Genomic DNA, 27,506 nt, shown 5'->3' with positions numbered 1-27,506 from the left:
ACTAGTTTGTATAGTCAGTTATTAGCTATTATGCTAACTACATGGTTTATATTTTTACAGATAGCTATTAGCATTGAACTATTTTGTACTGGCAGTTTGCATTTTGTTACAAAATTAGCTAAAATTTTAGAGATAAATAAAGAGTTAGGGACTACAAGTGCTTTTATTTAGCTTTAAAAGGCACCAATTTATTAGTATCAGCAGTGTGGGACTTGAGGTGGACATCCTTTTCTTTTATGAATCCTTCTTGTACTTTCATCCTTTTAGTTGTTTTCTATATTTCCTCCTTTAACATAAATAAGAAATTTGAAGTTTTACTTCAACTTTTGCCCGAGTATTTATTTCGATGAGTAATTGCACTTTCACATTTTAAGAATTTATGTACTTTTATCACCTTTGACAACACAAATATATTAAGGTATTTTGGTGCATCACAGTATAATTTAGTACCCTGTACAATGTCTAAGTGGGCTTCGTTGTTTGAAAACTTTCTAGCATAATTCGAGGAAGACACCCAAAATTAGTGTTTTTTGTAACTTCATATACAAGACTGTAGTGAAACATTCAGCTAAATCAATGTATAGTCATCACACACAGCCTATTTTACGAGCAAAAAACAATCATTTATATCTAGCTATTAAAGTAAAATAAAAAGTAAAGCAAAGCATTATCATTTAAAAACAACCATAGAAAAAAAACCTTTAAACAGGAGCTTGTTTTGATGCAAAATATAAAATCATTTTAATTTTATCTGAACGTACAAATCGACATAGAAATGCAGCATTTGTGCAGTAACCAGGAGGAGATGCTACATGAGAAAAGAAGAGCTACACGCAGTCTTGCACATCACAAAAAGAAAGAAAATCAGTCACAGTGGAAAAATGGAGGAAAATAAATAAAGAAAGGTCAGTCCAAGGCCTCAGATTTGTCAGGACACAAATGCTCATAAACCTTTTTCAACAGGTAAAGTTTCACAAACTGCTTACTGTGCAGAATCAGAAGGTAAAGATGCATAGAACATACAATGGTAAAAGTAGTAGACTCGATATTTTCAGTTTTTGGATCAGGGACCAATTCTGAAGCTGTCCACAATGAGGAAATAAAATTAATTAAAACTATTTGCAACCTGAGAAAAAAGTAGGTCATGAATGATATGGGCTACAAGAACTTGTCATCTTACAGGATGTTTTTTGGTCATTTTCATTTATTGGACTATTATAGGACTCGTGTTATATTTAGTTAATTGTTTGGTAAGATAATGTATACTTATAGCCGAACATACGCTTGATTTCGCGCTCTGAAGTTTACTTGGGGTCATCAGCATTATCGGTACAAAACTAGCAAAAATATTTGCCACCCAGCATAAATTTTCTATTGTATTTTTAAAACCTGAAAGACCAGTGCTCTGTTTAATATTTAGTTCTAATGCATTGGTCACTTAAAAATTTCACAAACAAAATTTGTATTTTTTTTTTTTTTGTATCAATTTGATTGGCGTCAATTACATGAAAAGCAAAAATGTAAACAAATTATAAATTTAGTAATCAAAATTGGAAAAAAAGTGACCACTTCTTTTCAGTAACAAACCACATAGAACTGAATCAGTTTCAGCACAGTGCTCAGTGATACACGGTGTGAAGGGTTTTCCAAAGCCGCCACACGTTTTTCAAACTCTAGACTTTCCTGAACTCATAAGAAAGAAAGGAAGAAAAATCACACTTCAGTTCCAAACAACTACACTCAAAAGATGCACTGCACTTCGACATTTATGTTCCTGATAAATGTTAAAGGCTTTTCGACAGGAACATCAGATTATCGAATTGAGCTCATTACCTGAGGTGAAAGTCACTCACATTGCATTTAAATGCAAATCTCATCATTATTTCTTCAGTCAACTCCTCTCTGTTCATGCCAATATCTGTGAGGAAATAACTGCTAATTTATTCAGTCGTATCTGTTCAAGTTAATTCTGCATGGTCACTGGTACACAGCATACAAGAGCTCTTCTCTATTTTGATGATCATTTGACCGTGCACTAGAATGGCAACCATATTGACAGTCGACCAAAGTGATCAGCTGATGTCCATTTCACTAGGAGATGTGAGTCATCAACTGTGAGATGTGTTCTTGGATAGGTCTAAGGTCTAAAACCTTTCTAGCAAAATTTCTTTGCCAGAAAGAATTCAGACATGTTTATGTAGCTTGTTTGTTAATCAAGCTAATTAACCAAATATTTATAATTGTTATTTTAGTGTTCTTAAATTGGGGAGACAAAGTGTGTTATTAACAGAAATACTCATATTTGAACACACAAACAAACCAAAAAAAAAACAAAACAACGACAAAAAAAAAAAAAAAAAGGCAGATAATTCGACTCGTTTCCAGTGACAGCAATCAGTCAGATTTCTAGCTATCATTTTAATATAGGATTGATGTTTCCCTTTCAAGATACAGTAAACATTTCTAGCTTTCCAAAATGGACATCAAGCTGTAATAAATCTTCAAAAAGGTCTGGAAATTTTCTCTCTTTGTTTTGACCCTCCACTATACCGACTGATTGCTCGTCCTGTGAAACGGTTCAATTTCCATCATCGTGCCTGTAATGAAGATTTGTGCAATGTGTGGCTTGCAAGACTGGTTTTTCAAAGGAGGTAATAAAATGTTGTGTGCAGGCTTAACTAGTACATGATGTGTGAACCACAAGCAGGCCACTGGACCAGTAAACATACCGGAAACCCATGAGATGCATTTGGTTAGCCTTACACACGTACGAGGCACAAAGCAGGAGTGGCATGTTCACAGCGTTCGGTTATCAGCACAGGGCTTCCTCTTTCAGTTTTTACGTCTTTAGCTACGGTCAGTCTTTTTTGTTTTTGTGTAAATCAACAGGGACTGTGCACTGTAGAGCCTGTGCGTGCGAGTTAATGGTTCGGCGAGTGGTTACGGATGATGAGAGACTCGACAAGCTGCTTCAGTGGCCCGCTACCTTTCTTGTGGCTCCTGAATAGACAGTGACTATGACGACGGTGAGGATCGAGGAAGGCCAAGGTCATCGAGGGCGCTTCCTGGTGACGAAGATGAGCACGCGGCGGATGGCGAGGAGTCGGTCTTTCAGTGATGTCATTGCCAAAATGGTGAGCTGAGCTTTATTCTCTAGAGGCAGCACAGCCAAGAGCCACCAGCACCACGCCGGCCCACTCGGGTTCCCCTGAAAACACAGACATAAGATACATTTGTTTATTTGTTTAATCTTAAGTAATCTGTATGTACTCTGTTAATCATGGAACTTCATGGAAAACACAACGACTTTTAAAACCCAATATGATCAGTCAAGGTATTAGTCCATTAGTACAGGCTGAAACATAAATGTGCTTCCAAACTAGGTATGTATTTGTTTGTTGTTGTTCGTTAATGTTTAAAATTGGTTAGCACTGGCTAGTGTTAAAGAGGTCTTTAAGGTCATGCTGTGATTACATTGATATGCATCCTGGAATGATGTTTCACCTGTGGGTTGGGGTCTTTTGCAGGTAGGTGACCAAAGTGGCTCAGGATCTGGCTTTTCATGTTGTCTTTGAGAGATGTGAACCAGGCTGTGGCCTGATCATACACCGAGTCATGCAGCTTCAGGAGCTCGGATAATTCCTCTCCTTCCACCTTCCACACACACAAAAACATCAGGATGTAAGACACAGACAATCCTTACATCACAAACACATTCTCACTCCCACTTCTCTCTTGTACCTTCTTGTCCTCCAAATATTCGATCTTGGCCGTGTTGTAGCCGTCTCTCTGACCATGGCTGAGCACTTTGAAACGAGACATGCCAACCGTATCGACCACCGAGCGACCGTCAGGGAAGAACTTCACGTCTTTCACCTCCAGCATGCAGCCATAATCTGCAAAACTGTTGAATCAAACACATCCTGACGTTAGGCTTTGCACACTGTGTCCTACATTAATTGTGTTGGAAGAGACTCTTGTTCGAAAAAAATTGTTGTCTTGAAGCCACCCACCCTTTCAGTTCGTCTGAAATGCACATGCCAAACTGCTTGGTTCCTGTTTCCATGGCCCTGCGGATCATCAGCCTATAGCGAGGCTCAAATACGTGCAGCGGGCAGGGGATTGTGGGAAATGCCATGGTGCAGACAAAGATAGGAACTTCTTGGTTCAAGCTGGAATGGAAAAAATTAACAGCATAAATGACTTTAGCATTACACACCAATAAAATCACACTCGCTCTTAGAGACAGGAATGTTTTTATGCATCACATGCAGCTTTCATTAGAAATGAGATCGGTTTAATAGGCTACAAAATGTCTATATAACCATAAAATCAGTACTTAGAAGGTAGAATAAAAACAACGTAAGCATCTGCAGAGTTATGTTGTGAGACGGACTCACTTGGACAGTTCTTTCATTTCTTCTTCATGCACTTTCCTCCTCTCTTCCAGCTCCTCACGCAAATAGAGCTGAAGTACCTCCTCCATCAGGAAAGTCTTTTTGAACCCTCTTGTGGCAAGATACTGCAATTACAACAAAGAAATTTTGTGTTTTTGTCCAGCAATCAGGTTTCAAATTGAGTTTGAACTTTCTGTGACTTTCTGTGAACTTTCTGTCACGTGTGAATCATGTTTTATATGAATACAATTCAGAGTAATAAAACCTAAAACAACATACAAGCTGACTTTATTAGAAGGAAGCTGTTAGAGGGCCAAGCGTTGCTCCTTGTGGAAAACCATATATGGTCAACAAACCTACCAATAATTCTCCCACAGGTCACAAAGACTAAACCACATTTCACTTTTATTTACAAGAAAATCCTTTGTCATCTAATGATTATATAGTAAATATTAGTATAAAAATATCTATTTAAAAGATTAACTTTATTTTTTAACTTTTTTTTCATGAAACTACCAATTTGTAGTACACACACCACTCCATCTGTGTATCCATATATATTTGGATAAAATGGCCAGAAATTTGATCATTTATTAACATGTTTGCTTCAAGGCATTTTAAAAGGGCTAGGAAGTGGCTCAGTGACTTTGGCCTACTGATTTCAAGGCTGAGAGTTTGACTAAAAGGAGCCATTGTTGGGCCCTCGAACAAGGCCCTTAATCCTCAAATGCTCAGTTGTATAAATGAGTCACTCTGGATAAGGTTGTCTACCAAATACTGTAAATGTAAATAACTAAGAAAGACCCAAAATGTAGTGTCTTTAGAGTCCAGCCTCTGTAACAGAATCAATAGTTATACTGTATAAGGTCTCCCTGATGTGAAGAAAGCGATAGTCCAAGTAAAATACTATTTACTGTACAGTGCCTCATTATCCAAGTCTCAACCCAAACATGAACGCTGTGATTTTCTAGTCCTGCCAAACAACATGTTTTGTACTCGTTACAATCTGCCTTTGTGAGGAGGGATTTGATCTGTACATTCTTGAAACTTTGAAGAACTCTTTGAAGTTATGAAAATTATGATAAATTCTATCAGTACACTTATTCTGGCTGAGCGGCTCTTGGATGAAACCAGAAGTGCATTTGGTGCAAGGGGTTTCAAAATGATGAGCACCGTCTCAAGATTGTCAGCCTCAGGATGAAGAACATAGGAATTACTAGTGGTATATGATGTACTGAGACGTTTGCATGCTTAATGAAGACGGCACAGATTGAACTGTATCCTCAATGCTGATTTCCATTCCATCAGCTACCTAATGTTCCTGCAGATGGAACATTACTCCGAAAGCAAATGTAACAATGTTAATGGCTTTTAAAACTTTTCTACTCAGTGATTAAGTAACATTTACGACATTTAGCAGACAAGATCGTATCCAGAGCAGCATAAATGTATGCAACTAAGCAATTGAGGGCTATGGGCCTTGCCGAAGGGCCCGACAGTGTCAGCTTGGTGGTCCTGGGATTCAAACTCACAACCTTTCGATCAGTAGTCCCACACTTAACCACTGAGCATACCACATTACCTTCCTTTAAAAACCAGCCGTGCTTGTGGTGGATGGCAACAGGACAAAAACCCAAAGTTATACACTACTAGTCAAAACTTTAACACCACCTGCTCGATGAAGTTGATTATTTAACAATAACAAAATGCCAAAGTGTTTTATTCATCTTATACCATTGCACGTAAAATATGAATGTTGTCACTGATAGTCATGTTGTCAATTTATAATATGTTATCACTTGTGGTATAGAAGTTACGAACAGTAGCTCCCTCACCAGCCTCCTTTTTTTTTTTTTTTTTTTAAGAGGTTAAAAGATCTGAATCTCTCTGACATTCATGTGATTCTGAATTTAATGTTACAGTCTTTTATATGACTGTTACAAAGCCTTGACACTGGAGACTCTCACACTAAATACCCTGGACAGACACACAAGACAATGTAGAGATGCCAATGCATGGGGACAATCCATGATATTTACAAAATCTCTGGAGTGTCCAAAACACAAGCTTCTGTGAATGACTTGTTACTATAGAAACAATCCTGCATTATGTTTTGCATAATGTAAATCTGTGCCTTGAATTACAACGAGAGCTACCGTCAGAGCTGATGTGATTAATTAAATCATCGTCAACATTGTCCACCCAATCACCACCCAAGGACAGGCTAAACACTTATTTGATGCTAATCCTAATAAAAACTGTGTTGTGGGAAACAGTTTAGTACCTTTATTATTAAATGTCTTATTAAACCTAGTGCCTTATAGTGTCACTAATACCATAGCACATAGGGGTGTAGAGGCAGCATAAAAGAAGGAACAAATCTTTGAACTCAAAGCATGCTATGTACTGGAAGGGGAAATAAAAACAGTTTGTTCCAGAGTGTACTTATTGGATGTCATGATCTTTCACAAACTGTACTTCCTTATTCAGCAAACACGTTACTACAAAACATGTGTACACTGTCAAGCCACGTGTTTGAAGTCAATACCTCTGAAAGGTTCTCTTTGCATAGAGGACAGTTGGGGTTATGATCCAGGCAACGTTCCAGACACTTGAGACAGAAGGTGTGTCCACAGGGAGTGGTGACAGGCTCGTAGAACAACCTAGTAAACCGGAGACAGATGGTACACACGATTATCTTTCATTACCTTTTACCTGTGTTGTGTAACTGTACCTAGTTTTATAATTCTTTGAAAAACTGGTTTGTGGCATAGTGTACAAATGACATCACGCTCCGTCTTAGAACATTCCGTTCCAGAATAATCACGTGGAATAATCAGACTCGAATTACCAATAAGGTCACGTGGAATAATCAGACTCGAATTACCAAAAGGATTATCTGTATCTTTGTATATCTTAGCGCTGCATCAGGTTTAACAAGCCCTCAGCAATTTTCTGATGTGCCTCTTAAAAAAAGAAAAGGAAAGCTGATGTACAGTTAAAAGTTATTGTTTTTCGTGTATTTTTTTTCTCTGTTACACAATTTTCCCGTCTGCTCCAGTTTGTCCGACCTGTTACTTCCCACCTACCGGCTTGTTCTTTCGGTCACATGGCAGTGAACAACTGGCTAACACGTGCTTCCTCTGGGACTCTTCACCTCTCATGTTGAGTTACATGGCACTGGGAGGAAAACGCTATCCACCCTCTTCTCCATACACAAGCTCGCTGACCTACAATTGGATAGTGTTGCGGTGATTGACACAGGAGTGACAGTATGCCATCTCCCACCTAGAGAGCATGGCAAACCTTTTCTCTTAAATCTTTTATAATGCTACATTGATCCGACATGTAGCAGTAGATAGAAACCTCTGATCAGAAATCACTTCTCTACTCTAAACCATTTTGTCCCGGAGACTTCGTGTTCCTTTTAAACAGCAGCCGGTAATTTTTAAAAGCTGACTGTGACATGCAACATAACCTAATAATCCCAGCCTTCCTCTTTCTTCTTCCAGTAAAACAAAAGCCTGACATGCAGAAAAGAAAACGAGCCGTCGTGTTCGGCGACAGTTACGGCTGAAACGGTCATTAAGCCATCAGAAGTGTGGAAGCACTTTATTAAATTAATTTGCAGGCTTGTCACCGAGCACCACGTGTGGTGTATTGAGTGGATGTGGTGAAGCTTATCATCATATTTGATTACAGTTAAATGGTATTTTGATCTATAGAACTTGGAAAAGAAGACTTAAAATCCAGCATAATATAACCACAGGAGTGCCCACATGTCTAATGTACCTCATGCATAAAGAACACTCCATGTCTGCACTGTCCAAGAGATGAGACGGTACTGTCCTCGTCCCGTACTGGACAGGGGTCGTCTGTGAAGAGTTCGGTGGATCTGAGAGAGATGTAAAGAAGGAGTAGGGTACATGACTGGTAGGTTTATTTAAAAAAAAAAAATAAAAAAGTAGTAGTATCTTCTACAAGACAGAAAAAAGCCTTCTTCGAAAAATGCAAAATAAATTTCTCCTCAAAGAAAATGTCACATTATTAACAGTTGCTTCAAACTGTCTGTCCTGAGTCTGGCTATGCAGTGCATGTTTATTCCCCTCTGTGTACAACAATGGTAGTTTTTCCTTAATAATCTTATCTGAATCTTAGATGCAGAATCTTAGATTAGATGCAGTGCATCGTGCAGGTACAGATCTGTTAATGAATAAAACATCAGCAAGGCGTAAATTGTAATCTCAGTGACTTTGTGGCATGGTTGGCTGGTTTGACGATCTCATAACTGCTAGACTCCTGAGATTCACACACAAAACATCCGAGCAACTGTAGGCGAGAACTTGCTGCTTATGAGAGAGGTCAGGTAACAATGCTCATCCTAATGGAAAGGCTACAGTAAAGCTAATAACCACTCTTTACAACTGTGGTGAGCAGAAAAGCGTCACAGAATGCACAACCGGTCTGGCAATCTTCCGGTACCCCGACCACACCTTTACCTGTTTCTGTACGATACTGTGCTCTTGGATAATTGAGCTCTTGGGCTGATTGGATAAATGAATGAATGGGCTTTAAATAAAATTTTTTGCCTTTTTGATCCCTAAAGGTTTATACAGTACAGAAAAAACAGGAACATTCCATCACTCTCCAGCATACGTTCAGTACACAAGAGTACACAGATTTCATAACTAAAATTTCACAGTCGCACATTCAGTAAATGTCACAGCTGTAATTTGAGAGCGTACCTGCTTTGAGAATCTTGCTGGGAGGCAGAAAGACACCATCATCAGCCAAGCACTTTCTTTTCACACCAGAAGCCACGGGGAGGGAGGAGAGCACTGCTGCCAGGCTTTTAGATTCTTCGATGCTGCTCTCTGGCTGATTTAAGGAAGAGGAACTCGAACCGTCGCAAGCTTTGTTACTACCTAGTGCAGGGTCCTGTGAGATGAAAATACATCTCGAGTCAGTTGAGCACAACAATGCTGAGATTTTTATCTTGATGGAACACAAACATTCAGCGGTGCAATAGCTTACAAAAGGGGACAAAGACTGAGACCAACTATGGAGAGCATTTACATGTAGAGACGTACAGTTCAGTACAAAAGTCTGCCCCGACTATTAATAACTTATCGTTGCATTATCGTTCCATTTTTACATTCTACGGCATTTGGTAGATGCCTTTGGCGGCGCTGGGACTTAAACTTACAAGCTTCTAATCAGTAGTCCATCATCATGTCTGAAACACGACAAACCAATTATTCTATATTGAAAAAATAATAAATCTTGTTGAATTGATTGGTGTGTTGATGCTGCTGGTGTTGATCCATTTATTATAACAGCATGTCACAGGCAATACTTCTGGCCACAGTGATTATATTAACACTCTCCCAATAATATGTTGTTTCCATAGTAACCACAAGGACATGACAAGGACCTTACTGGTAGAAGTGGAATTATGGATATGGTGGAGTTTTCAATAACAACCGATTATGTGGCATTTTTGGAAGGAGTCTCCAGTGCCAGTGGTTTTGGTAACAGAGGTTAAGCCGTTTAGTTTCCACCACAAGAATGTGATCAGGTTCCTCAAACATTACAAACACCATTTTTCTTCCTGGTGAGGGAACGACCATTTAACCTTCAACAACTTTAATTGTGACCGTTATAAATGGCTGAAGCCTAAGATGAATCATTTACACGTGTCTATTCATTCATTCATTCATTTTCTACCGCTTATCCGAACTACCTCGGGTCACGGGGAGCCTGTGCCTATCTCAGGCGTCATCGGGCATCAAGGCAGGATACACCCTGGACGGAGTGCCAACCCATCACAGGGCACAGACACACTCTCATTCACTCACACAATCACACACTACGGACAATTTTCCAGAGATGCCAATCAACCTACCATGCATGTCTTTGGACCGGGGGAGGAAACCGGAGTACCCGGAGGAAACCCCCGAGGCGCGGGGAGAACATGCAAACTCCACACACACAAGGCGGAGGCGGGAATCGAACCCCCAACCCTGGAGGTGTGAGGCGAACGTGCTAACCACTAAGCCACCGTGCCCCCCTACACGTGTCTACATGTAATCAAATAAAGTGATTCATCATTGATTACAGTCCTATAACACCAAGCCCTGCTGTAGTTTAATCCCAACTTCTTTGTTTTGACCCGGACAAACTTTTGCACTTGACTGCACACAACTTTGTGTTATGTGAATTTATGTTATTTATGTCTAGGATTGAGCGTGTGGACGAACTTTGGAGCAGCCAGCTCTGGCTCCGTCCCTTGTCGGGGGAAAGTGAAGAGAGCCGAGAAGTGACGAAGGTTTGATGCGAGGGGATGAGCTTGAGGTTTGAAGCGGATGGAGGCGAGTGACCAGACCGTCGTTCTGAAAAATGGATGAAAACATCTCGCACAGGATCTGTGGAGAAAGACAGAGGCAGAAAGTTTGGAACATTTTCAAGGACAACAGAACTTTGTGTAAATGTGCCTCATCCCCCAAGGCCATTTGACGTCGTAATAACTCGAGGCAAACTGAATTTCATTCCCACTGGGAGGAAATACTGAGCTTCCAGCAACATTTTCTTCTTAACTTAAATGTTATTAATAATGTTAGTTATGCACAATGTGTGGAAAAGAAAAAATGATAAAGGAGGAACAAGTTTACCTTCTGTGCCTCTGACTTGACAGAAGTCCAGTCTGGCTTGAGTGCTACACAGATAAAATACTCCTGCAACGTCTCTTCTCTGCGGCCAACACAGCAAAGTGCTTTGGCTCTAATGTAGTGGGCCTGCTGACAGAACATCATAATTAATGCACGTCTTCTCATTACTGATGCGACAGACCAAAAACAATCCCAGTAGAAAAAGTTAACACCAGAACATTCAAAGGAGCCCCTTGTAATATAAAAAAGGGGTCTTGACCTGTAATAAACATAGGATTTTAAAGATTTTCTAGAAAAGCAGTATTTCGCAACGTCAACAAGGAATCTAGAAAGTCTTTCAATTAAACGCAGTTCAAGTTTGTTGCCTGAACAGGTTACAGACTGATGTGCATTCATCTTCGTACAGCAGGATAGATTCGTTCACTGGTTTTGTCTTGGAAGCTAGGTAGCTTTATTCTTAACGGCGTCGAAGCCCTAGCAGCTTCCAAGATGAATGAATCTACCCTGTGTTTTCATTATCCTTTATCCAAACGATGTCAATTTGTGCTTATAGATTTAAGTTGATCTAACGCTTTCATGTACTGTCTTGGTGCTAGCTGTGTGTAAAATCGAAAGACGAACAGCTGGATTAAACCTTGTGCTGCGTGTGCACACGTAGAGGAGTACGACCTGTCTGTGGAGTCAGATTCGCTACAGCTCCGAAAAGGGACGACGTGTTTATGAATTTGATTGGGATGAATTTTAACGAGTTATCGCTTTAATCCAACGTCCTTGTTGACAACAAGTGTCCCAAGTGATTATATGACTAATGCCACATATGAGATGGGTTTGTTGCCAAGCATTACCATTTTTTTCCAACACTTTATTTAGTATTTAACACAATGGATACAAGAGAATGCAAAATCTGTCATCATAGCTGACGAAAAATCAAACAAATATCACAATATCACAGTGACAATGTCCAGCATCATTCATTCAGATACTATTACTTACATCTAAAAGTACTGCAACAGCAAGGGCAATGGCCTTAAATGGCCTTAAGCCTATTCTTCTCAGCCTAAAAGTCTTTGTTGTGTAGCAAAAACAAAATAATTGTGCTTTAGATTATTATCTCACACAGCCCTAAAACATAAGAGATCCACCACAGTGCTTTACAGTGGGGATGGTGTACTTTTCACCGTAGGCCTTGTTGACTCCTCTCCAAACATAGCGTTTATGGTTGTGACCATAAAGTTTAATTTTGGTCTCGTCACTCCACATGACTCTGCTCCAGAAGCTGTCAGACTTGTCTAGGTGCTGTCTGTGTACTGAAGGAAGGCCTTTTTGTGGCATGGGTGCTTTCGCATGACAACTGGACCATGCAGGTCATGTGTGTTCAAGTGAAATCTTTCTTGGGCTACATACCTGACCATGGCTTTGTATCATTTACATTTACATTTATGGCATTTAGCAAACACCAGTATCCAGAGTGACTTACAACTGAGCAAATGTGGGTTAAGGGCCTTGCTCAGGGGCCCAGCAATGGCAGCTTGGTCCTGGGGTACAAACCCATGACCTTCCGATCAGTAGTCCAAAACCTTAACCACTGAGCTACCACATCCCACACCTCTTTCAACACCTATATCAACACCTCTTTATCAGAGTTTTAAATATCTCTCTGCTCACAGGCACTTTTCCAGAGTCCCTAAAAACGGCAGTTGTTAAGCCTCTCCTAAAAAAGAGTAACCTAGACAAAACCATACTTAGCAACTACAGACCAATCTCAAATCTTCCTTTTATAGGCAAGATCATTGAAAAGGTTGTTTTCAATCAGCTGAACAAATTCTTAAACTCAAATGGCTATCTGGACAATTTTCAATCTGGTTTCCGCCAGCATCACAGCACAGAGACAGTGCTCATAAAGATAATAAAATGATATTCGCTTAAACTCTGATTCAGGTAAAATATCAGTGCTGATGCTACTAGATCTTAGTGCTGCCTTTGACACGGTAGATCACACCATACTCTTACATAGACTGGAAAACTGGGTAGGGCTTTCTGGGATGGTCCTCAAATGGTTTAAATCATACCTAAAAGGGAGAGGTTACTATGTGAACATAGGTAACCATAAATCTGAGTGGACATCCATGACGTGTGGCGTCCCACAGGGCTCAATTCTTGTACCGCTTCTCTTTAATTTGTATATGCTCCCAATTGGTCAAATAATGAAAAAGAACCAAATTGCTTACCACAGCTATGCAGATGACACCCAGATATACTTAGCCCTGTCCCCTAATGACTACAGCCCCATTGACTCTCTATGTAAGTGCATTGATGAAATTAACAGTTGGATGCGTCAAAACTTCCTCCAGTTAAACAAAGACAAAACCGAAGTCATTGTATTCGGAAATAAAGATGAAACTCTCAAGGTTAACACACACCTTGACTCTAGGGGTCTAAAGACACAAAATAAAGTCAGAAATCTTGGTGTAATTTTAGAGTCTGACCTTCATTTCAGTGGCCATGTGAAAGCGATAAGCAAATCAGCTTATTACCATCTCAGAAATATAGCCAGAATTAGATGTTTTGTCTCAAGACAGGACTTAGAGAAACTTGTTCATGCTTTCATCACCAGCAGGGTGGATTATTGCAATGGACTCCTTACTGGGATCCCCAAAAAGACCATTAGACAGCTGCAGCTCATACAGAACGCTGCTGCCAGAATTCTGACCAGAACCAAAAAAATCTGAGCACATCACTCCAGTCCTCAGGTCCTTACACTGGCTTCCAGTTACATTTAGAATAGATTTTAAAGTATTGTTACTCGTTTATAAATCACTTCATGGCTTAGGACCGAAATACATTACAGATATGCTAATTGAATATAAACCAATCAGACTACTCAGATCATTAGGATCAGGTCAGTTAGAGATACCAAGGGTTCACTCAAAACAAGGTGCGTCAGCGTTTAGTTATTACGCCACCTATAGCTGGAATCAGCTTCCAGAAGAGATCAGATGTGCTTCAACAGTAGACACTTTTAAATCAAGATTAAAAACACATCTGTTTAACTCTGCATTTACTGAATGATCACTGTGCTGCTTCACACTGACTGCACTTTTTATCCAAATCACTTTTACTCCTGTTTTATTCTTTTTAACATATTTTAAACTGTTTTTATTAAAATCACATTTTTTTAACTGTTCTTTGTTTTTATTATGATTTTATGTGTCTCTTATTTTTACATATATTTTTTTCTCTCTCTTATAAATTGTTTTCTAATTTCTATGTAAAGCACTTTGAATGACCTCTGTGTATGAAATGTGCTATACAAATAAACTTGCCATGCCTTGCCTTAACAGTACTGTTGGGCATTTTCTTGTTGGGATGTCTTTTTATATCCTTTTCCTGCTTTATAAAAGTTCAACTACCTTATTACGCAGATCCATTGCGTTTTTTTTTAACACAGGTCCATTTGCTGTTGTCTTCCCCAAGTTGCAGTATCCAGCCGAGTCAGAGCATCACCTCATGAGCTGAGAAACTCTCTGACTATTTATGCGCAGACACTATTTACAATTACAATGAGCTACAGGTGTGGAAACTTCACTTTTCTAGCCATTTCAACTTCTGTGTGTCAACCTGTGTGTTTATAATGTGGCCAAACATTCAAGCATATGTAAACTGTTGATCAGGGTTGCTTCTCACCTTTGGTGATGCTGGTAGGAGGCGGCAAATGCTGTCGGCATCCTGGATCGCTTGGTTAAAGTTCTTCATGTCCATGTGTAGCTCGGCTCGCTGTGCTAGCAAACTAACGATGGAAGACGCTATGGGGGAAAAATAAATAAAATAAAAATTAGAGCACAAATTCAGTCAGTCAGGACATCATTAAAATGTGACCTTTGGCAAGGTCTGCTTCTGCTTTGTTTTTAAAATTTGCATGACAAGCTGGTGCCTTCTAGGCTTCATTAAAAGCATTTTGGCAGGAAGGACTTTTAAAGGTGCAGTTAGTGATATTTGGACTAATTAATATACCTACAATTATAGTCAAAGAATTTTAAATGATAATCTGTCATTTATAATTTTTGCCATCGAATGCTATTGTCTTTCAGAAAGAAAACTCAAAGCAAAACATGATTTCGATCAACTTGAGAAGCCGGGAATCGCTCAGGGGACAGTGGAAGGAATTATCAGTAATGTTTACGTTGTTTATCGGTTGAAGTTTACCTCGCTGCCAGCAAGGGGCTTAAAAATCTTCCAAGATAAAGCAGTTTCGAATAAGACACCAAAAGATTCAGATAAGATTATTAAGGAAAAACTACCATTATTGTACACCGAGGGGAATAAACTTACATACAGCTTAACAAAATCATGGGTGTAAAAAAGAAAAACGTCATGTGTAGAAGAGTTAGCTTAAATCTGCTATGCTAGCTAAAAGAAAACCACGTTTTTTCATAGAAAATTAATGAGATGATTGGGTTTTCCTTCATTTTTTTTTAGCAAAACAAAAGTATGGCTTGTTCTTCTGTACTAGCGTTCTCAGTTACCTGAACAACACTCGCTCTTCTGTTAATGCTAACGTACTAGCATTATGGCCATTCAATGTGCACTTTCCACCACCATTTTCAACCTTTTTCACAGAGATCTACATAAAAGCCATTTTGATTACCGTTACTATTGAAACACTAGCCAAACGAACCATCAGCAAAATAACATTGAACATATATAAGATTTTCTGTCCTTGCTCGGCATGTTATACATGCCAAAGTATGTGCATCATGCAAAACATATAGAAGCATCTTTATGTCTCTCTGGTCACTAATTTTACCTTTATTTGGTCACCAGTCTGTATCTCCCAGCTATACACACACACACCATACCCTTCATCCATATGGGGAATATAATCCAAGTGTATAGTTCACTGCATGGTTCTGTTTTCTAAAACAGAGCCTGAACTCTCCTTGCCATGCAAAAAAAACACAGGGTTAGCAGGTGCAGGAACATCCTATTTGAGTGTAATACCGTATCTGTGTAAAGATAGATCAAACGGGTCAGGTTAACCCAGACTTTATGTAACGTGCGCTCGTTTGGAACGGAAAACTGTTTTCTGATACACCAGAACGTTCCGTCTAAAAACAGAATGTTCCATCTAAAAATGGAATGTTCTATCTAAGGCCTTTATTAAATTGCTTTTTCCTGTAACCTAAAAGCTTTCTTGCTTAATCAAGGTGATCAAACATGTACTCTGCTCTGTTATGCAATAACTCCCTGAAATCTCATTTAAGCCATTCGGCATCTTGGATCAAAGCCAAAAGTAAAATGTCCTAACAAGAACCAGATCAAATCTCCGAGATCCAAAAATATGGCATTTCATAAGTGATCCATTTGTGTGTGTCACTTTACACAGGGGGACCAGCTCTCCACTGAATGGCTTTCTGAACCGAGAGATGCACGTCCCCTCCACCATCGACAATACATCGTCTTTTTGCTCAAAACGCCCGGCTGAAGCGTGACTAATGCGCAAAACCATAACAAGACACATGACTGGTTGTGTTCAAAGCTGAAGCTGTCACATTCAAACAACAAAGAAGGAGGAAAAAAAGAAGGAAAAAAAAAAAAAAACAGAATCCCACAGTTGGGCTGCTATCCAGCGCAGAGTGTCAATCGAGCATATGTGTTTACTCTTTGGCTGCCTCGCCGCATGGTGTGAGATGATAAGAGACGAAACCGCCAATATGAACGCCTACACGCTCCATCAGGGAAGAGAGGAAGAGAAAGCAGAAAGAACAGAAAGGCTAAGTCCCAAACCGCACAATATGGATATAGTGAGTAATTTTGCCAGAAGCTAGTCAATTTGGATAGAGATCTCAGAACTGATTGACAGCCAAGAAGGAAATTCCTCGGTTTAAAACACAGAACAAGGATAAAAGGATATGCTAGAGATTAAGTGGTTAACTTTTTTCTGTGAATAAGATTTTATAAATGTGAATCCTGGCTGTTCTACAGAGTTTTTTGAGTCATATGAAATTCATTTTTGAAAAGCTTGATGTTGCAGATGAAAAGCATGATAATTAGCCAATGATAATCAGCCACAGTAAACCTTAAGCTCCAAGATAATAGTTTCCTCATAACCAATCAACTGATTATGGCTTAGGGCTGGGGATGGACGGTGATTGCATTTCACCGTAGCACAGTTCCAACACACTGACGAAAGGGAAACAACAAAGTAAACTAAACGTTTCAGGGTGGTTTAGAACTGTCTCCATTTGGAATATCACTGATATCTAATCCAAGAAGAGCCATGCTAAAAAAAAAAAAAAAAAAGACAAATATGAGCTATAGCCCAAGAGGTGATCACAGGGGGCATTGAATAAGAATAGAACATGATCGTTGATCTTTACGGACCCCGTTTCACTTTTGTGTACTGCTAGAGGGGCAACTGGCCACTGAAGACCAGCAATCGTATCTGGTATATTCAATACAATTAATGCTCCTCTGGGGCACGGTAGTGTAGTGTAGTGGTTAGCACGTTCGCCTCACACCTCCAGGGTCGGGGTTCGATTCCCGCCTCCGCCTTGTGTGTGTGGAGTTTGCATGTTCTCCCCGTGCCTCGGGGGTTTCCTCCGGGTACTCCGGTTTCCTCCCCCCGGTCCAAAGACATGCATGGTAGGTTGATTGGCATCTCTGGAAAAATTGTCCCTAGTGTGTGATTGCGTGAGTGAATGAGTGTGTGTGTGTGTGCCCTGCGATGGGTTGGCACTCTGTCCAGGGTGTATCCTGCCTTGATGCCCGATGACGCCTGAGATAGGCACAGGCTCCCCGTGACCCGAGGTAGTTCGGATAAGCGGTAGAAAATGAATGAATTTTCTACCTCTAACATCAAATGGTAGAGCGTTAGACAGTTGTGGAACATTAAGCCCCATCACCCACAGAACGTCAATGAATCTAAAGACAGTTAAAAGACAAGAATTGGAGAATCGATCACATTTTGGAGTGAAACCGCTGTCAGGTGAAGTGAATAACATTGATTAGCTTTTTGCAAAGGCACTGGTCAAGAAGTGGGATAAATTAGGCAGCAAGTGAACTGTTAGTTGCTGCAGCAGATGTGTTGGAAGCAAAAAAATGGGCGCTAGGATGTGGGCAAAGTTGTAAAGGGCCAAATTGTGATGTCTACACAAGTGTGCCAGAGCATCACCAAAACAGCAGTTCTTGAGAGGTGTTCCTAGAATGCACTGGTTAGTACCATCTGTTCTGGTCCCATAAATGAGCTACGTGTAGCACAAATTGATGAAAAACTTCATGCTGGATATGACAGAATGGTGTCCAAACATATAAAGCATCACAGCTTGCTGTTTATTGGGCTGTACAGCCACAGAGCAGTCAGAATGCCCATGAATGAAAGAGTCTACAATGGGAATCTGAAATGGACCATAGATCAGTGGGGGGGGAAAGAATTGGCCTGTTGAATCACAATTTCTTTAAAATCAAATGGACGGCCAGATGCGTGCGCTACTTGCCTGGGTAGGAGATGGCACCAGGATGCACTATAGGAAGAGGCCAGCCAGCTGAGGTAACCTGATGCTCTGGGCAATGTTCTGCTGGGAAACCCCTGTTACTGAGACACGTTCCACCTACCTAAACTATCTTATAATCACCCCGTCATGGCAACAGAATTCCCTAAAGGCTGGATCATGCTCTCTGCCACACTGAAAATATTGTTCAAGAATGGTTTGAGAAACATGACAAAGCGTTAAAGGGGATGACTTGGCCTCCAAATTAACCAGAATGGGATGTGCTCGAACAAGCAAACAACACAAATCTGATCCGTGGAGAAAAAAAAACAACTTTTTTTTTCCTGGGAGCTAAAAGGGGAAAGTGGAGAAAAAGAGGGAAAAATATTTATATACTTAAAGGAGCTGCTGCGAACATCTTGGTGCCAGTTACGACAGAACACCTTCAGAGGTCTTGTGGAGTCCATGCCTCGAGGAGACAGAACTGTTTTGGTGGCAGAAGCCAGAACCTAAACACTATTAGGCATGTGGTTTTAATATTATGGCTGATGATTATCAGTTTATATCAAAATTCCATGTTGCCTATGTGAAGTTGGCCTGGAGTAAAACTCTTTGTAGTGGTTCATTTTTAAATTAAAGAAATGAATTACTACATTAATCACTTAGTACTTTACTTATTACCAAAGTTAAAATCTAATATAAACAAGCTGTGTGGTGCACACATTTGCTAGATTTCAGTATGACGATTTCAAAGGAAAAGTATGCTTTTGAAGCACACAAGAAAAACTTTTTTTTTCTGGGAGCTAAAAGGGGAAAGCGGAGAAAAAGAGGGAAAAATATTTATTCAGAGGGCAGCTTTGTGAATGATACTTTTGAGAATAATAATGGGGTCAAAAATATTGCATAACCATTATGAACAGGCCCTTCCAAATAAATAAATAAATAAATAAATAAATAAATAAATAAATAAAATTAAATATTGTATCAGCTGACAGAATTTTTATGATCTACCTTTAAAAAGCAGCTCTTTGGCTTTAACAACATTTGCTTGGAAAACAAGGAAGCCTTGAGAGAGGAAGCCTTGATTATATGTTCTGACAATTATCAGAAGCCAGAAGAACATATTTTTGAGACGTGTTGTGATGCAGATTTTCCTGAATAGTGAAAAATGATACGTGACTTGCTGGGTCAAATCGTTTTGTAACGGAGTAGAGTAAGGCTTTTCCCCCCCACATAACCTGATGTAATTATGTATATGTATATTCATTTATTTAAATAACTTTAAGTGTACAGATTGAGACCTGAACAATAAAGGCCCAGGAGATAATAAAAAGCAGCTGGCATGAATGTGTGACCTGAGATAATCAGACTCACGATGTTGGAATGCTAGCTACAATTGTTCTCTGCACTGACTGTTTCTCATTCTGATCTTCGGTATACAGCTGCATTATTTTCTTGCCCTCTTGTCACAAACCAGCTGCTTCCACCCAGCTCCCTTACATAAACGGGTCAGAATATAGGGTCTGGTGGGCTGAATTAGGTCAGGCGTGATCAGCTAGCTGAGAGAAACAGGATGCAGGCTTGCTCAATAGAGCGCAGTGTCTATTCCACTGTCTATACAGCTTCTCGTTGACCTCTTTAAAATCAAGATGTAAAAGCTGCCACCTATACGACCTCATTTACTTGGTTTATTAAAAACCAAGTCATAAGGCATCAACATGATCCAGAGTACAGGGATTTCTTCTGAGACTGTACAATTAAGCCTGAAATTAGATATAGATCTACTATATGGGTCAGATGCTCTAAGGGTTTTCAAAACAGCAAAATATAAGAGACTAATGAAAATAATTAATTTATTAATTGTTACTACAATATACTTTTTAACGGGGAAGATCTTAACAGATCTTAATAAATAAATTAACGCACAATTAATATCAATTACATTGTCATAATTATATTATAATGTGATATTAATAGTAGTCAAGGTAGTAGTAGCAATAAAAAAATCCTATATTTAAAATAAAAAGATTTCATAATTCATGATTTTCTTAAAAAAAAAAAAAAAATCATGTCCATTGTCTATTTTGCAATTTTTATGCGTTTTACATCTTTGTTGTTAATATTACAGAAATAACATTAAGTTCCTGGTAACTCTTGTCTCCTTTGTCCCGTGTGTGAATAAAGGATCTCATGCAGACTTTTCCTAAGAGTACATATCTGTAGTTCATTATTAATACTTTAATTACTTGGTACTATAATTAGTACCTACTATCTGGACCACTGCTGTAAGTGTCTGCTGCTAGTTTTATTTAATAGAGTCGTATTTCTACTTATTTCTACTGTGCTCCTTCTAGGCCAGTCGATGATATTCAGAGAAACTGTTACTGAAGAAAAAGTGTATTCGGTTATAATAAGAATGACTTATGATTTAATAACTTAAACAGATGAACTGAGTCATAACTGATAGCACTACTGCTGGTTTATCTTTGAGCATCAATAAGGTACAACATGAACAAGTGGATATGATATATAATGCGATTTAGGCTTGAAAATTAACAATACAAGTTATATTTAGAAACTGTTCCCAAAAAAGGTCCTTGAGGAACCTTCTAGTCGTTTTATAACTGCTACCAGTAGAAGTAGGTCACGGCACCAGTGCTGCATGACCACGCGTCCAGATCTCTCTCTCTCTCTCACACACACACACACACACACACACACACACACACACAAATTATTCACCCTTACCTAAATCCACAGCTTGGTTATACTTTTCCAGTGCACCTTGTAGCTCTTGTTTTTTCCACAAGCTTTCCCCTTCCATCCAGCACCTCCTGGATTTACTTTCCGACTCGAACCACTTGTCGATCAGGCTGCTGAGAATAACGTTTGACCGCAGGCCGCTGGTGCACCACGATTTGTTCGTGTTCGTGCGGCACGACTTGCATTCGTTGACGCCCGCGTCCTCCAGGCACCGTTTACAGAACGTGTGACCGCACACTAGCGTCGTTGGCTCGGATAACAAACACTTGCAGAGGCGACACGAAAACATATCGATCTTGTGCTCATGCTCGAGCTCGTCCAGGTCTGAACAGGTGGCCGAACTCGCGCTCGGCTGCAGCTCCTTGACGCGGATTGTGCGCGCAATACTCTCCACTAAGAGCCGCAGCTCCTCGGCACGGAGCCTATGCAGGTCCGCGGCGATGCAGTACGAGTCCAAAGCCTCGGCGATCCTCCCGGCGCGAGCTAAAGCGTCTGCTTTGCGTAGGCAAAGCCCCCGATCAGGCTGGTGGAGCTCGGAGAGCTGAGATGAATAGATCTCAATAGCCAGCTCGTAATCTCCGGCCCGACTCGCTTCTTCAGCCACTTCCAGCATTTCTGTGCACACACCGGCTGCGTTCGCCTCGTGCGTAAAATGCTCGGAACAACTCTGGACCTCAGTGTCCATCCTTGATTAATTAAATCCTTATCTATTATCTACACAAAAAAATAAATACTAAGAAACGTGAACATTTCTAAGTACAAGACTTTGGTGATCAAATCGCTACCTCGTGTAATATATATGTTATATGTAGTAATAATAATAATAATAATAAAAATAATAATAATAATAATAATACACTAATTCCTGTACATGTAGACCCTACGGTACCTGGCAATAAACCTGATGCTGGAATGACTACATAAAAGCAACGTATCCGGCCAGGCCTTGACGTCAAATGTAGAGAACGTGCATTTTACACGTCGTAATGAAACGTGAAGTCATTAACCAGAACGCACGTGCTCGCGCGCTCCCTCTTTAATCGCCTATCAATTACGTAAATATCTCACAATCCGGATCTCTCTCTCTCTCTCTCTCTCTCTCCCACACACACACCTCGCGATCTGTGCTACACGGGACGACACTTGTAGAACCATTTAGCAAAAGCATAAAAAGTTTAAAGATGATATAGGAAATGAGAAATAAACAGTATTTAGAGCGAGAATTCGGGCGACAGAAGGACACGTCTGTGGTGACAAACAGAGCGGATCACACGCCGAACGTAACAAAGCGTTAACCAGGACACGTTAAAGCGTCGCAGTCACGTATCAAGCGTGTGAGAAACAAACATCCGACGCCGCTTTGTAAACCGTGTATCAGTGTGTAAATAAAACACGAGCTCTCCGGTAAACTGCCCTGTCCATAATCCCCTGAACTCCCTTTCTACTCCCGGTACTGACTCTTTTTCCTCTCCGCGCTTTCCAACACTTCGCCTTTCCATTTTTAAACCACGTACAAACCGATTCCGAATAGTCCATTTTAACCAAAATACGTTTGCTACATAATTCAAAAGAAGAACAATAAACAGGGGGGTTTTCAGCAGGACCGGTCCGTCCACCCCGCTACATAACAATAAACACCTCACGTTCGTCCCGCCCACTACGCCACACGTGACCTCCAAGACACCCTCCCATTGGCACATTATGTAGCTCACTTATATAATGACAAACACGAGTTGTATAACCCTAAAGCAGGAGATAACATAAGTAGTGTCAGTTTCTCTACAATACCTCAGATTACACTCAGTCACCCCAAAAAAGTTATATGTTAAAAGCACGTGTTAAGTTTTTATATATATATATATATATATATATATATATATATATATATATATATATATATATATATATATATATAAAAGCCTTCTTTATATAAGACCCAATGTATCAGTCAGACAGTGGTTTCAGACTGATCAGCTCCAGAGTTATAAAACCATAAAGTAAGACCTAACTAATCTGGTCTGTTTATTTGAATTCATTTCTTTTCATTTGGATTGCTACACTGCATTTGAGGTCAGATGCTTGTTAAAGTAGGTCTGTCACATAACTGTCTTACAATTAGGTCTGTCACATAACCCCACCTTAATATGAGGTCTGTCATGCAATCCTGTCTTTATATAACCTGACAAGATTATCATAAATAGAAACATGCAAACGTTCTTTATGAAATCCCCACAGACAGCATTTCAGTCACATAAATGGATAATATATATGTGTTTAACTGTTGATATGGTCATATTGGTGTTACAGAGAAGTGAGAGGTACAGACTCACATTAAGAAAGTCCTCTGGACCGAGGGTTTTGTGGTTTCTTCGTAGCAACACAACATCTATCTCATTTCTTTTATATAAATCTGGGTTTTTGCAGCTTCTTGGAAACATGTATTACTCATTAGATTGTTTTATAACTCCTGGACTTTTATTTTGCCTTTGAAAGCAGTTACATATTAAAGTAGGTCTGTCAAAGCATGCCAGAAAGAAGACTTGTATTATACAGAATTATATAATTTATTTACCAGGAAAAAAGATTTATAAATGAATGTCCATCTATCAAAATCTCTTTCCATTGTACCATCTTGCCTTCATTCCTAATATGTTACATAAAATAAATAAAAATAAATAAAATAAAATACAAACTCAAGTTATAATCAGTAATATAATAATTTTTAATAATTGTACTTATTTTAGCACATTTGGTTAGAACAGATTTCTTAATGTCTTGATCAGAGGTGATATATACTGTGGATAGATGGGAACAATTTGAAGAAACTGGGGACCAAAGGTGAAAGCCATATTGGAGTACAAGGTGGGAGACTTATTCCCAGATATGTTCATCTCCTTTTCACACACTTGAGACAGTTTTGGGCCTGAGCATGACTTACATATGCTTTTGGAAATTTCAACCAATTTTTTTCTATTTGTGATCATCTTTGTACTGTATCATAAGTACCAGTGATGGACAGCTCTGCTAAAATTGAACTTTTGTAAAGACAACTGGTCTCATGATGATCATTCTCATGATGATTTCTTAGTTCATTTAAAGATCCAGGATATATTCGACTTGTAATTAACAATATTTACACAATATTAACAAATTTAGTTTGTTTTGCATTTTATGGAACACTTACCAGATCTGTTTATATGCATATTAATGCTTCCTTGTTCATTAGGCAATTTGCAGGAATTTGACAGATGTGAATATCACAGCAGGCCATTAAAATGCAATTAAACCATTCATTATTTGCACAAAGGAAGAATCAGAGACCATCAGTGTTCTGTAAACTACCAAATGCATATTCAGTACTTCTGGCTTCCTGTTTTGGACCCCTTTATAATAACAATTACTCAAATAAATACACCAAACACCGTTACAAACAATTATTTACCATTATTGTATAGCATTTTTGGGGGCACGGTGGCTTAGTGGTTAGCACGTTCGCCTCACACCTCCAGGCTCGGGGTTCGATTCCCACCTTCGCCTTGTGTGTGTGGAGTTTGCATGTTCTCCCCGTGCCTCGGGGTTTCCTCCGGGTACTCCGGTTTCCTCCCCCGATCCAAAGACATGCATGGTAGGTTGATTGGCATCTCTGGAAAAATTGTCCCTAGTGTGTGATTGTGTGAGTGAATGAGAGTGTGTGTGTGCCCTGCGATGGGTTGGCACTCCGTCCAGGGTGTATCCTGCCTTGATGCCCAATGATGCCTGAGATAGGCACAGGCTCCCCGTGACCCAAGGTAGTTCAGATAAGCGGTAGAAGATGAATGAATGAATATAGCATTTTTGAATTCTTGATTTGTTTGGTTGACTAATTCTCAATAACAAACGCTCTTCGATAGTAGTTATGGTTGCACTCGTTCTACTATGATATAGTTTCTATAGTGACAACATGTATAAGGACTTCTATAGTGATTGACATCATAACATAGCGAGAGAGAGAAAAATACAAAAACTAATGAGGAAATGAATGTTATATGTGATAAGAGGAACTAACTTGTTTGCTGGATTTAAAAGATAGAATATGTAGTTCTTATAAATAAAATTTGTTAGCAGTGGTCAGTTGCTGTAGTCTAAGAGGAATAAAACACTTTGACATGTTCCGTCATCTGAAAACAATCAACTAACTTCCATGTGACATAGTGCAACCTCTCACTGCTGTGAAGTTATTTGTGGCAACATGTTCCCTCTTGTGTTCTAGTCTGTAAAAGAACACTGATTTGAATGTTTGGTACAGAGTTGTGTTGCATAAAGACAGAAACAATGAGGCCTTTTTGCTTTTGTAACCTTTTCATCTAAACCTGATATTCCAGTTATTGATAAAGATGGAAAACTGAAACATGCAATATTCAGACTATAACTATAATGTTTTTATGTATTTATTTATTTGTTTATTTATTTGTTAGTTGAGAAATTCTATCCATCTGTTAAAATTAAAAGTCATACTACAACCAACTGAATCTATGAAACTACTTCAAAGCTCAGTGTCTATACAGAACAATCTTTATACTTTTTATTCCATAACCTTTTTAACCTCAGGCAGTTTATTCATGATTATGAATGCTTTCAGCAGAATATTTGAGTCATTGTGGTTAGGAGCCACATGCATTAGATAACCAATCCAGTTTGTTAATAAATAATAGCAATGAATGCCGAATAAAAATAAATATATAAATAAATAATTTTTCCAAGAAGCTAAAAAGGAAACACGAGTTTATCCTGCAGCAATTCAGAATTAAAGAAAATGAAAACCCAGTGTGGTGAGTTAGAACAGATATGGCCTAAAAGCTATGAAACACTATAATTTACAATTATATAAGAAAAAGTTTGTAGACACCTGACCATCACATCCATATGTGCCCTTTAAACATTTGATTCCAGATTGAGTTGCTCTTCTAGGAAGGGTTTCCAGTAGATGTCGGAGCTTGGCTGTGGGGGTTTGTGTTCATTCTGCCACAAGAGCATTAGTGAGATCAGGGTCTGATGGCAGGTGAGAAGATTTGGTGTTCAGTCAGTGTTCCAGTTTATCCTAAAGGTGTTCAGTGGTGATGAGTCTGGCTGAGTACAAGACTCTCAAGTTCTTCCACTACAAACTTCTTAAACCATGTCTTCATGGATCTCGCTTTGTGCCTCTATACAAATACATTACAATGGGTATCTGGCTTTATGGTCAGGTGTCCACAAACCTTTGGCTTTATACTATATTTGTCTTTTAGTTTTGTCTTAAGATTGCAATTTTTTTTGCCTTCATATTTTTGTACATTGTATAGATATGCCATTTAAAGTTTTCTCTATAATTACTTCTTAGAACTCGTTAAATTAAATGAACAAATTAAATTCTTATCAAAAATTCACAAAGCAAGTTATAATGTATTCAGATTTTTTTGAATTTTATTTCTGCACTTGCTGAGCTGTTTTTTTTTTGCTATATATATTTATACGTTATTTCTAATGTTGTATTTATTGAATTATTTTTTGTTTTAGGTGCCTTGTATGTGTTTAATTATTATTTTAATCATTCATATGCAATCACGATCAGAGACAAGGCATTTTCTAAAGCAGTGTTTTTCAACTTTTGTTGCATTACTAAATACATTCTCTAATTAATTTTGTGAAACATGATGAATACTTTCAGAGGAATTAAAGGTCAAATGTCCTTGTCAAGGGTTTGGTTATAGAAAATATCCAAAGAATCTCAAGAAGCACAATTAAACATATTGTTAAAAATGAATAAAAAAGAACTAGAGGAAGCCAGTGGCAGTCACCAACAAAAGGTCAATGAACAGGAAAGGGGAGCATTAGAGTTGAAAGATACACAGCTCATATAGAAAAAATGGGGATAAGAAAGCTGTTAGCCATTTGGAGTTTGCCATGTTAAATATTCATGTAGAAAATGGTTCTCGGTGTCTGATGGGACCAAAAACTGAAGCACATTGTGGGAATGGTCAGGGTTGAAGCCCAGATAATCCTAGAAGAAAACCTGTCCTAGTCTGCCAGAGACTTGTTGAGGTTCACTATTCCTAAAACTACACTGGAGAATGTGCACGAATAGCCCAGTACAAACCCAGTACAAGCTCAATACAGTTAACAATCTGTATCACCAACACTGACAGAGCTTATGCAATTTTGACAATTAAAAATAT

General features: G+C 39.0%; 2 protein-coding genes across 3 annotated transcripts in view; one reads left to right on the top strand and one right to left on the bottom strand.

Annotated features, from left to right (window-relative positions):
* Window positions 1-21,258, top strand: part of irs2a (insulin receptor substrate 2a) — a 374,597-nt gene extending 353,339 nt beyond the window's left edge. Inside the window, exon 3 of the transcript XR_009647703.1 lies at window positions 21,231-21,258. The gene's annotated coding sequence lies outside the window, so the exon portion shown is untranslated. The remainder of the gene's footprint in view (window positions 1-21,230) is intronic.
* lonrf2 (LON peptidase N-terminal domain and ring finger 2) lies at window positions 714-22,962 on the bottom strand. 2 transcript variants are annotated; one of them, XM_060859923.1, is made up of 12 exons: window positions 21,301-22,962; window positions 14,750-14,868; window positions 11,069-11,194; window positions 10,658-10,822; window positions 9,143-9,335; window positions 8,190-8,292; window positions 6,946-7,060; window positions 4,401-4,522; window positions 4,014-4,172; window positions 3,742-3,904; window positions 3,505-3,654; window positions 714-3,208 (listed from the first exon to the last, which is right to left on the bottom strand). In XM_060859923.1, the coding sequence occupies exons 1-12, from the start codon at window positions 21,998-22,000 to the stop codon at window positions 3,050-3,052; spliced, it is 2,274 nt and encodes a 757-aa protein (XP_060715906.1). In that variant the 5' UTR covers window positions 22,001-22,962; the 3' UTR covers window positions 714-3,049. The 2 variants fall into 2 exon arrangements, with proteins under 2 accessions (XP_060715906.1, XP_060715907.1); XM_060859924.1 differs by having other exon boundaries at window positions 11,069-11,191; window positions 21,301-22,961.
* Between the last annotated feature and the right edge of the window lie 4,544 nt (window positions 22,963-27,506).

Source organism: Tachysurus vachellii, chromosome 24, assembly GCF_030014155.1.
Source record: "Tachysurus vachellii isolate PV-2020 chromosome 24, HZAU_Pvac_v1, whole genome shotgun sequence".
Classification (NCBI taxonomy): domain Eukaryota; kingdom Metazoa; phylum Chordata; class Actinopteri; order Siluriformes; family Bagridae; genus Tachysurus; species Tachysurus vachellii.
The sequence above is the reverse complement of the archived record's forward strand: the minus strand, read 5'-3'. Positions and strand labels throughout refer to the sequence as shown.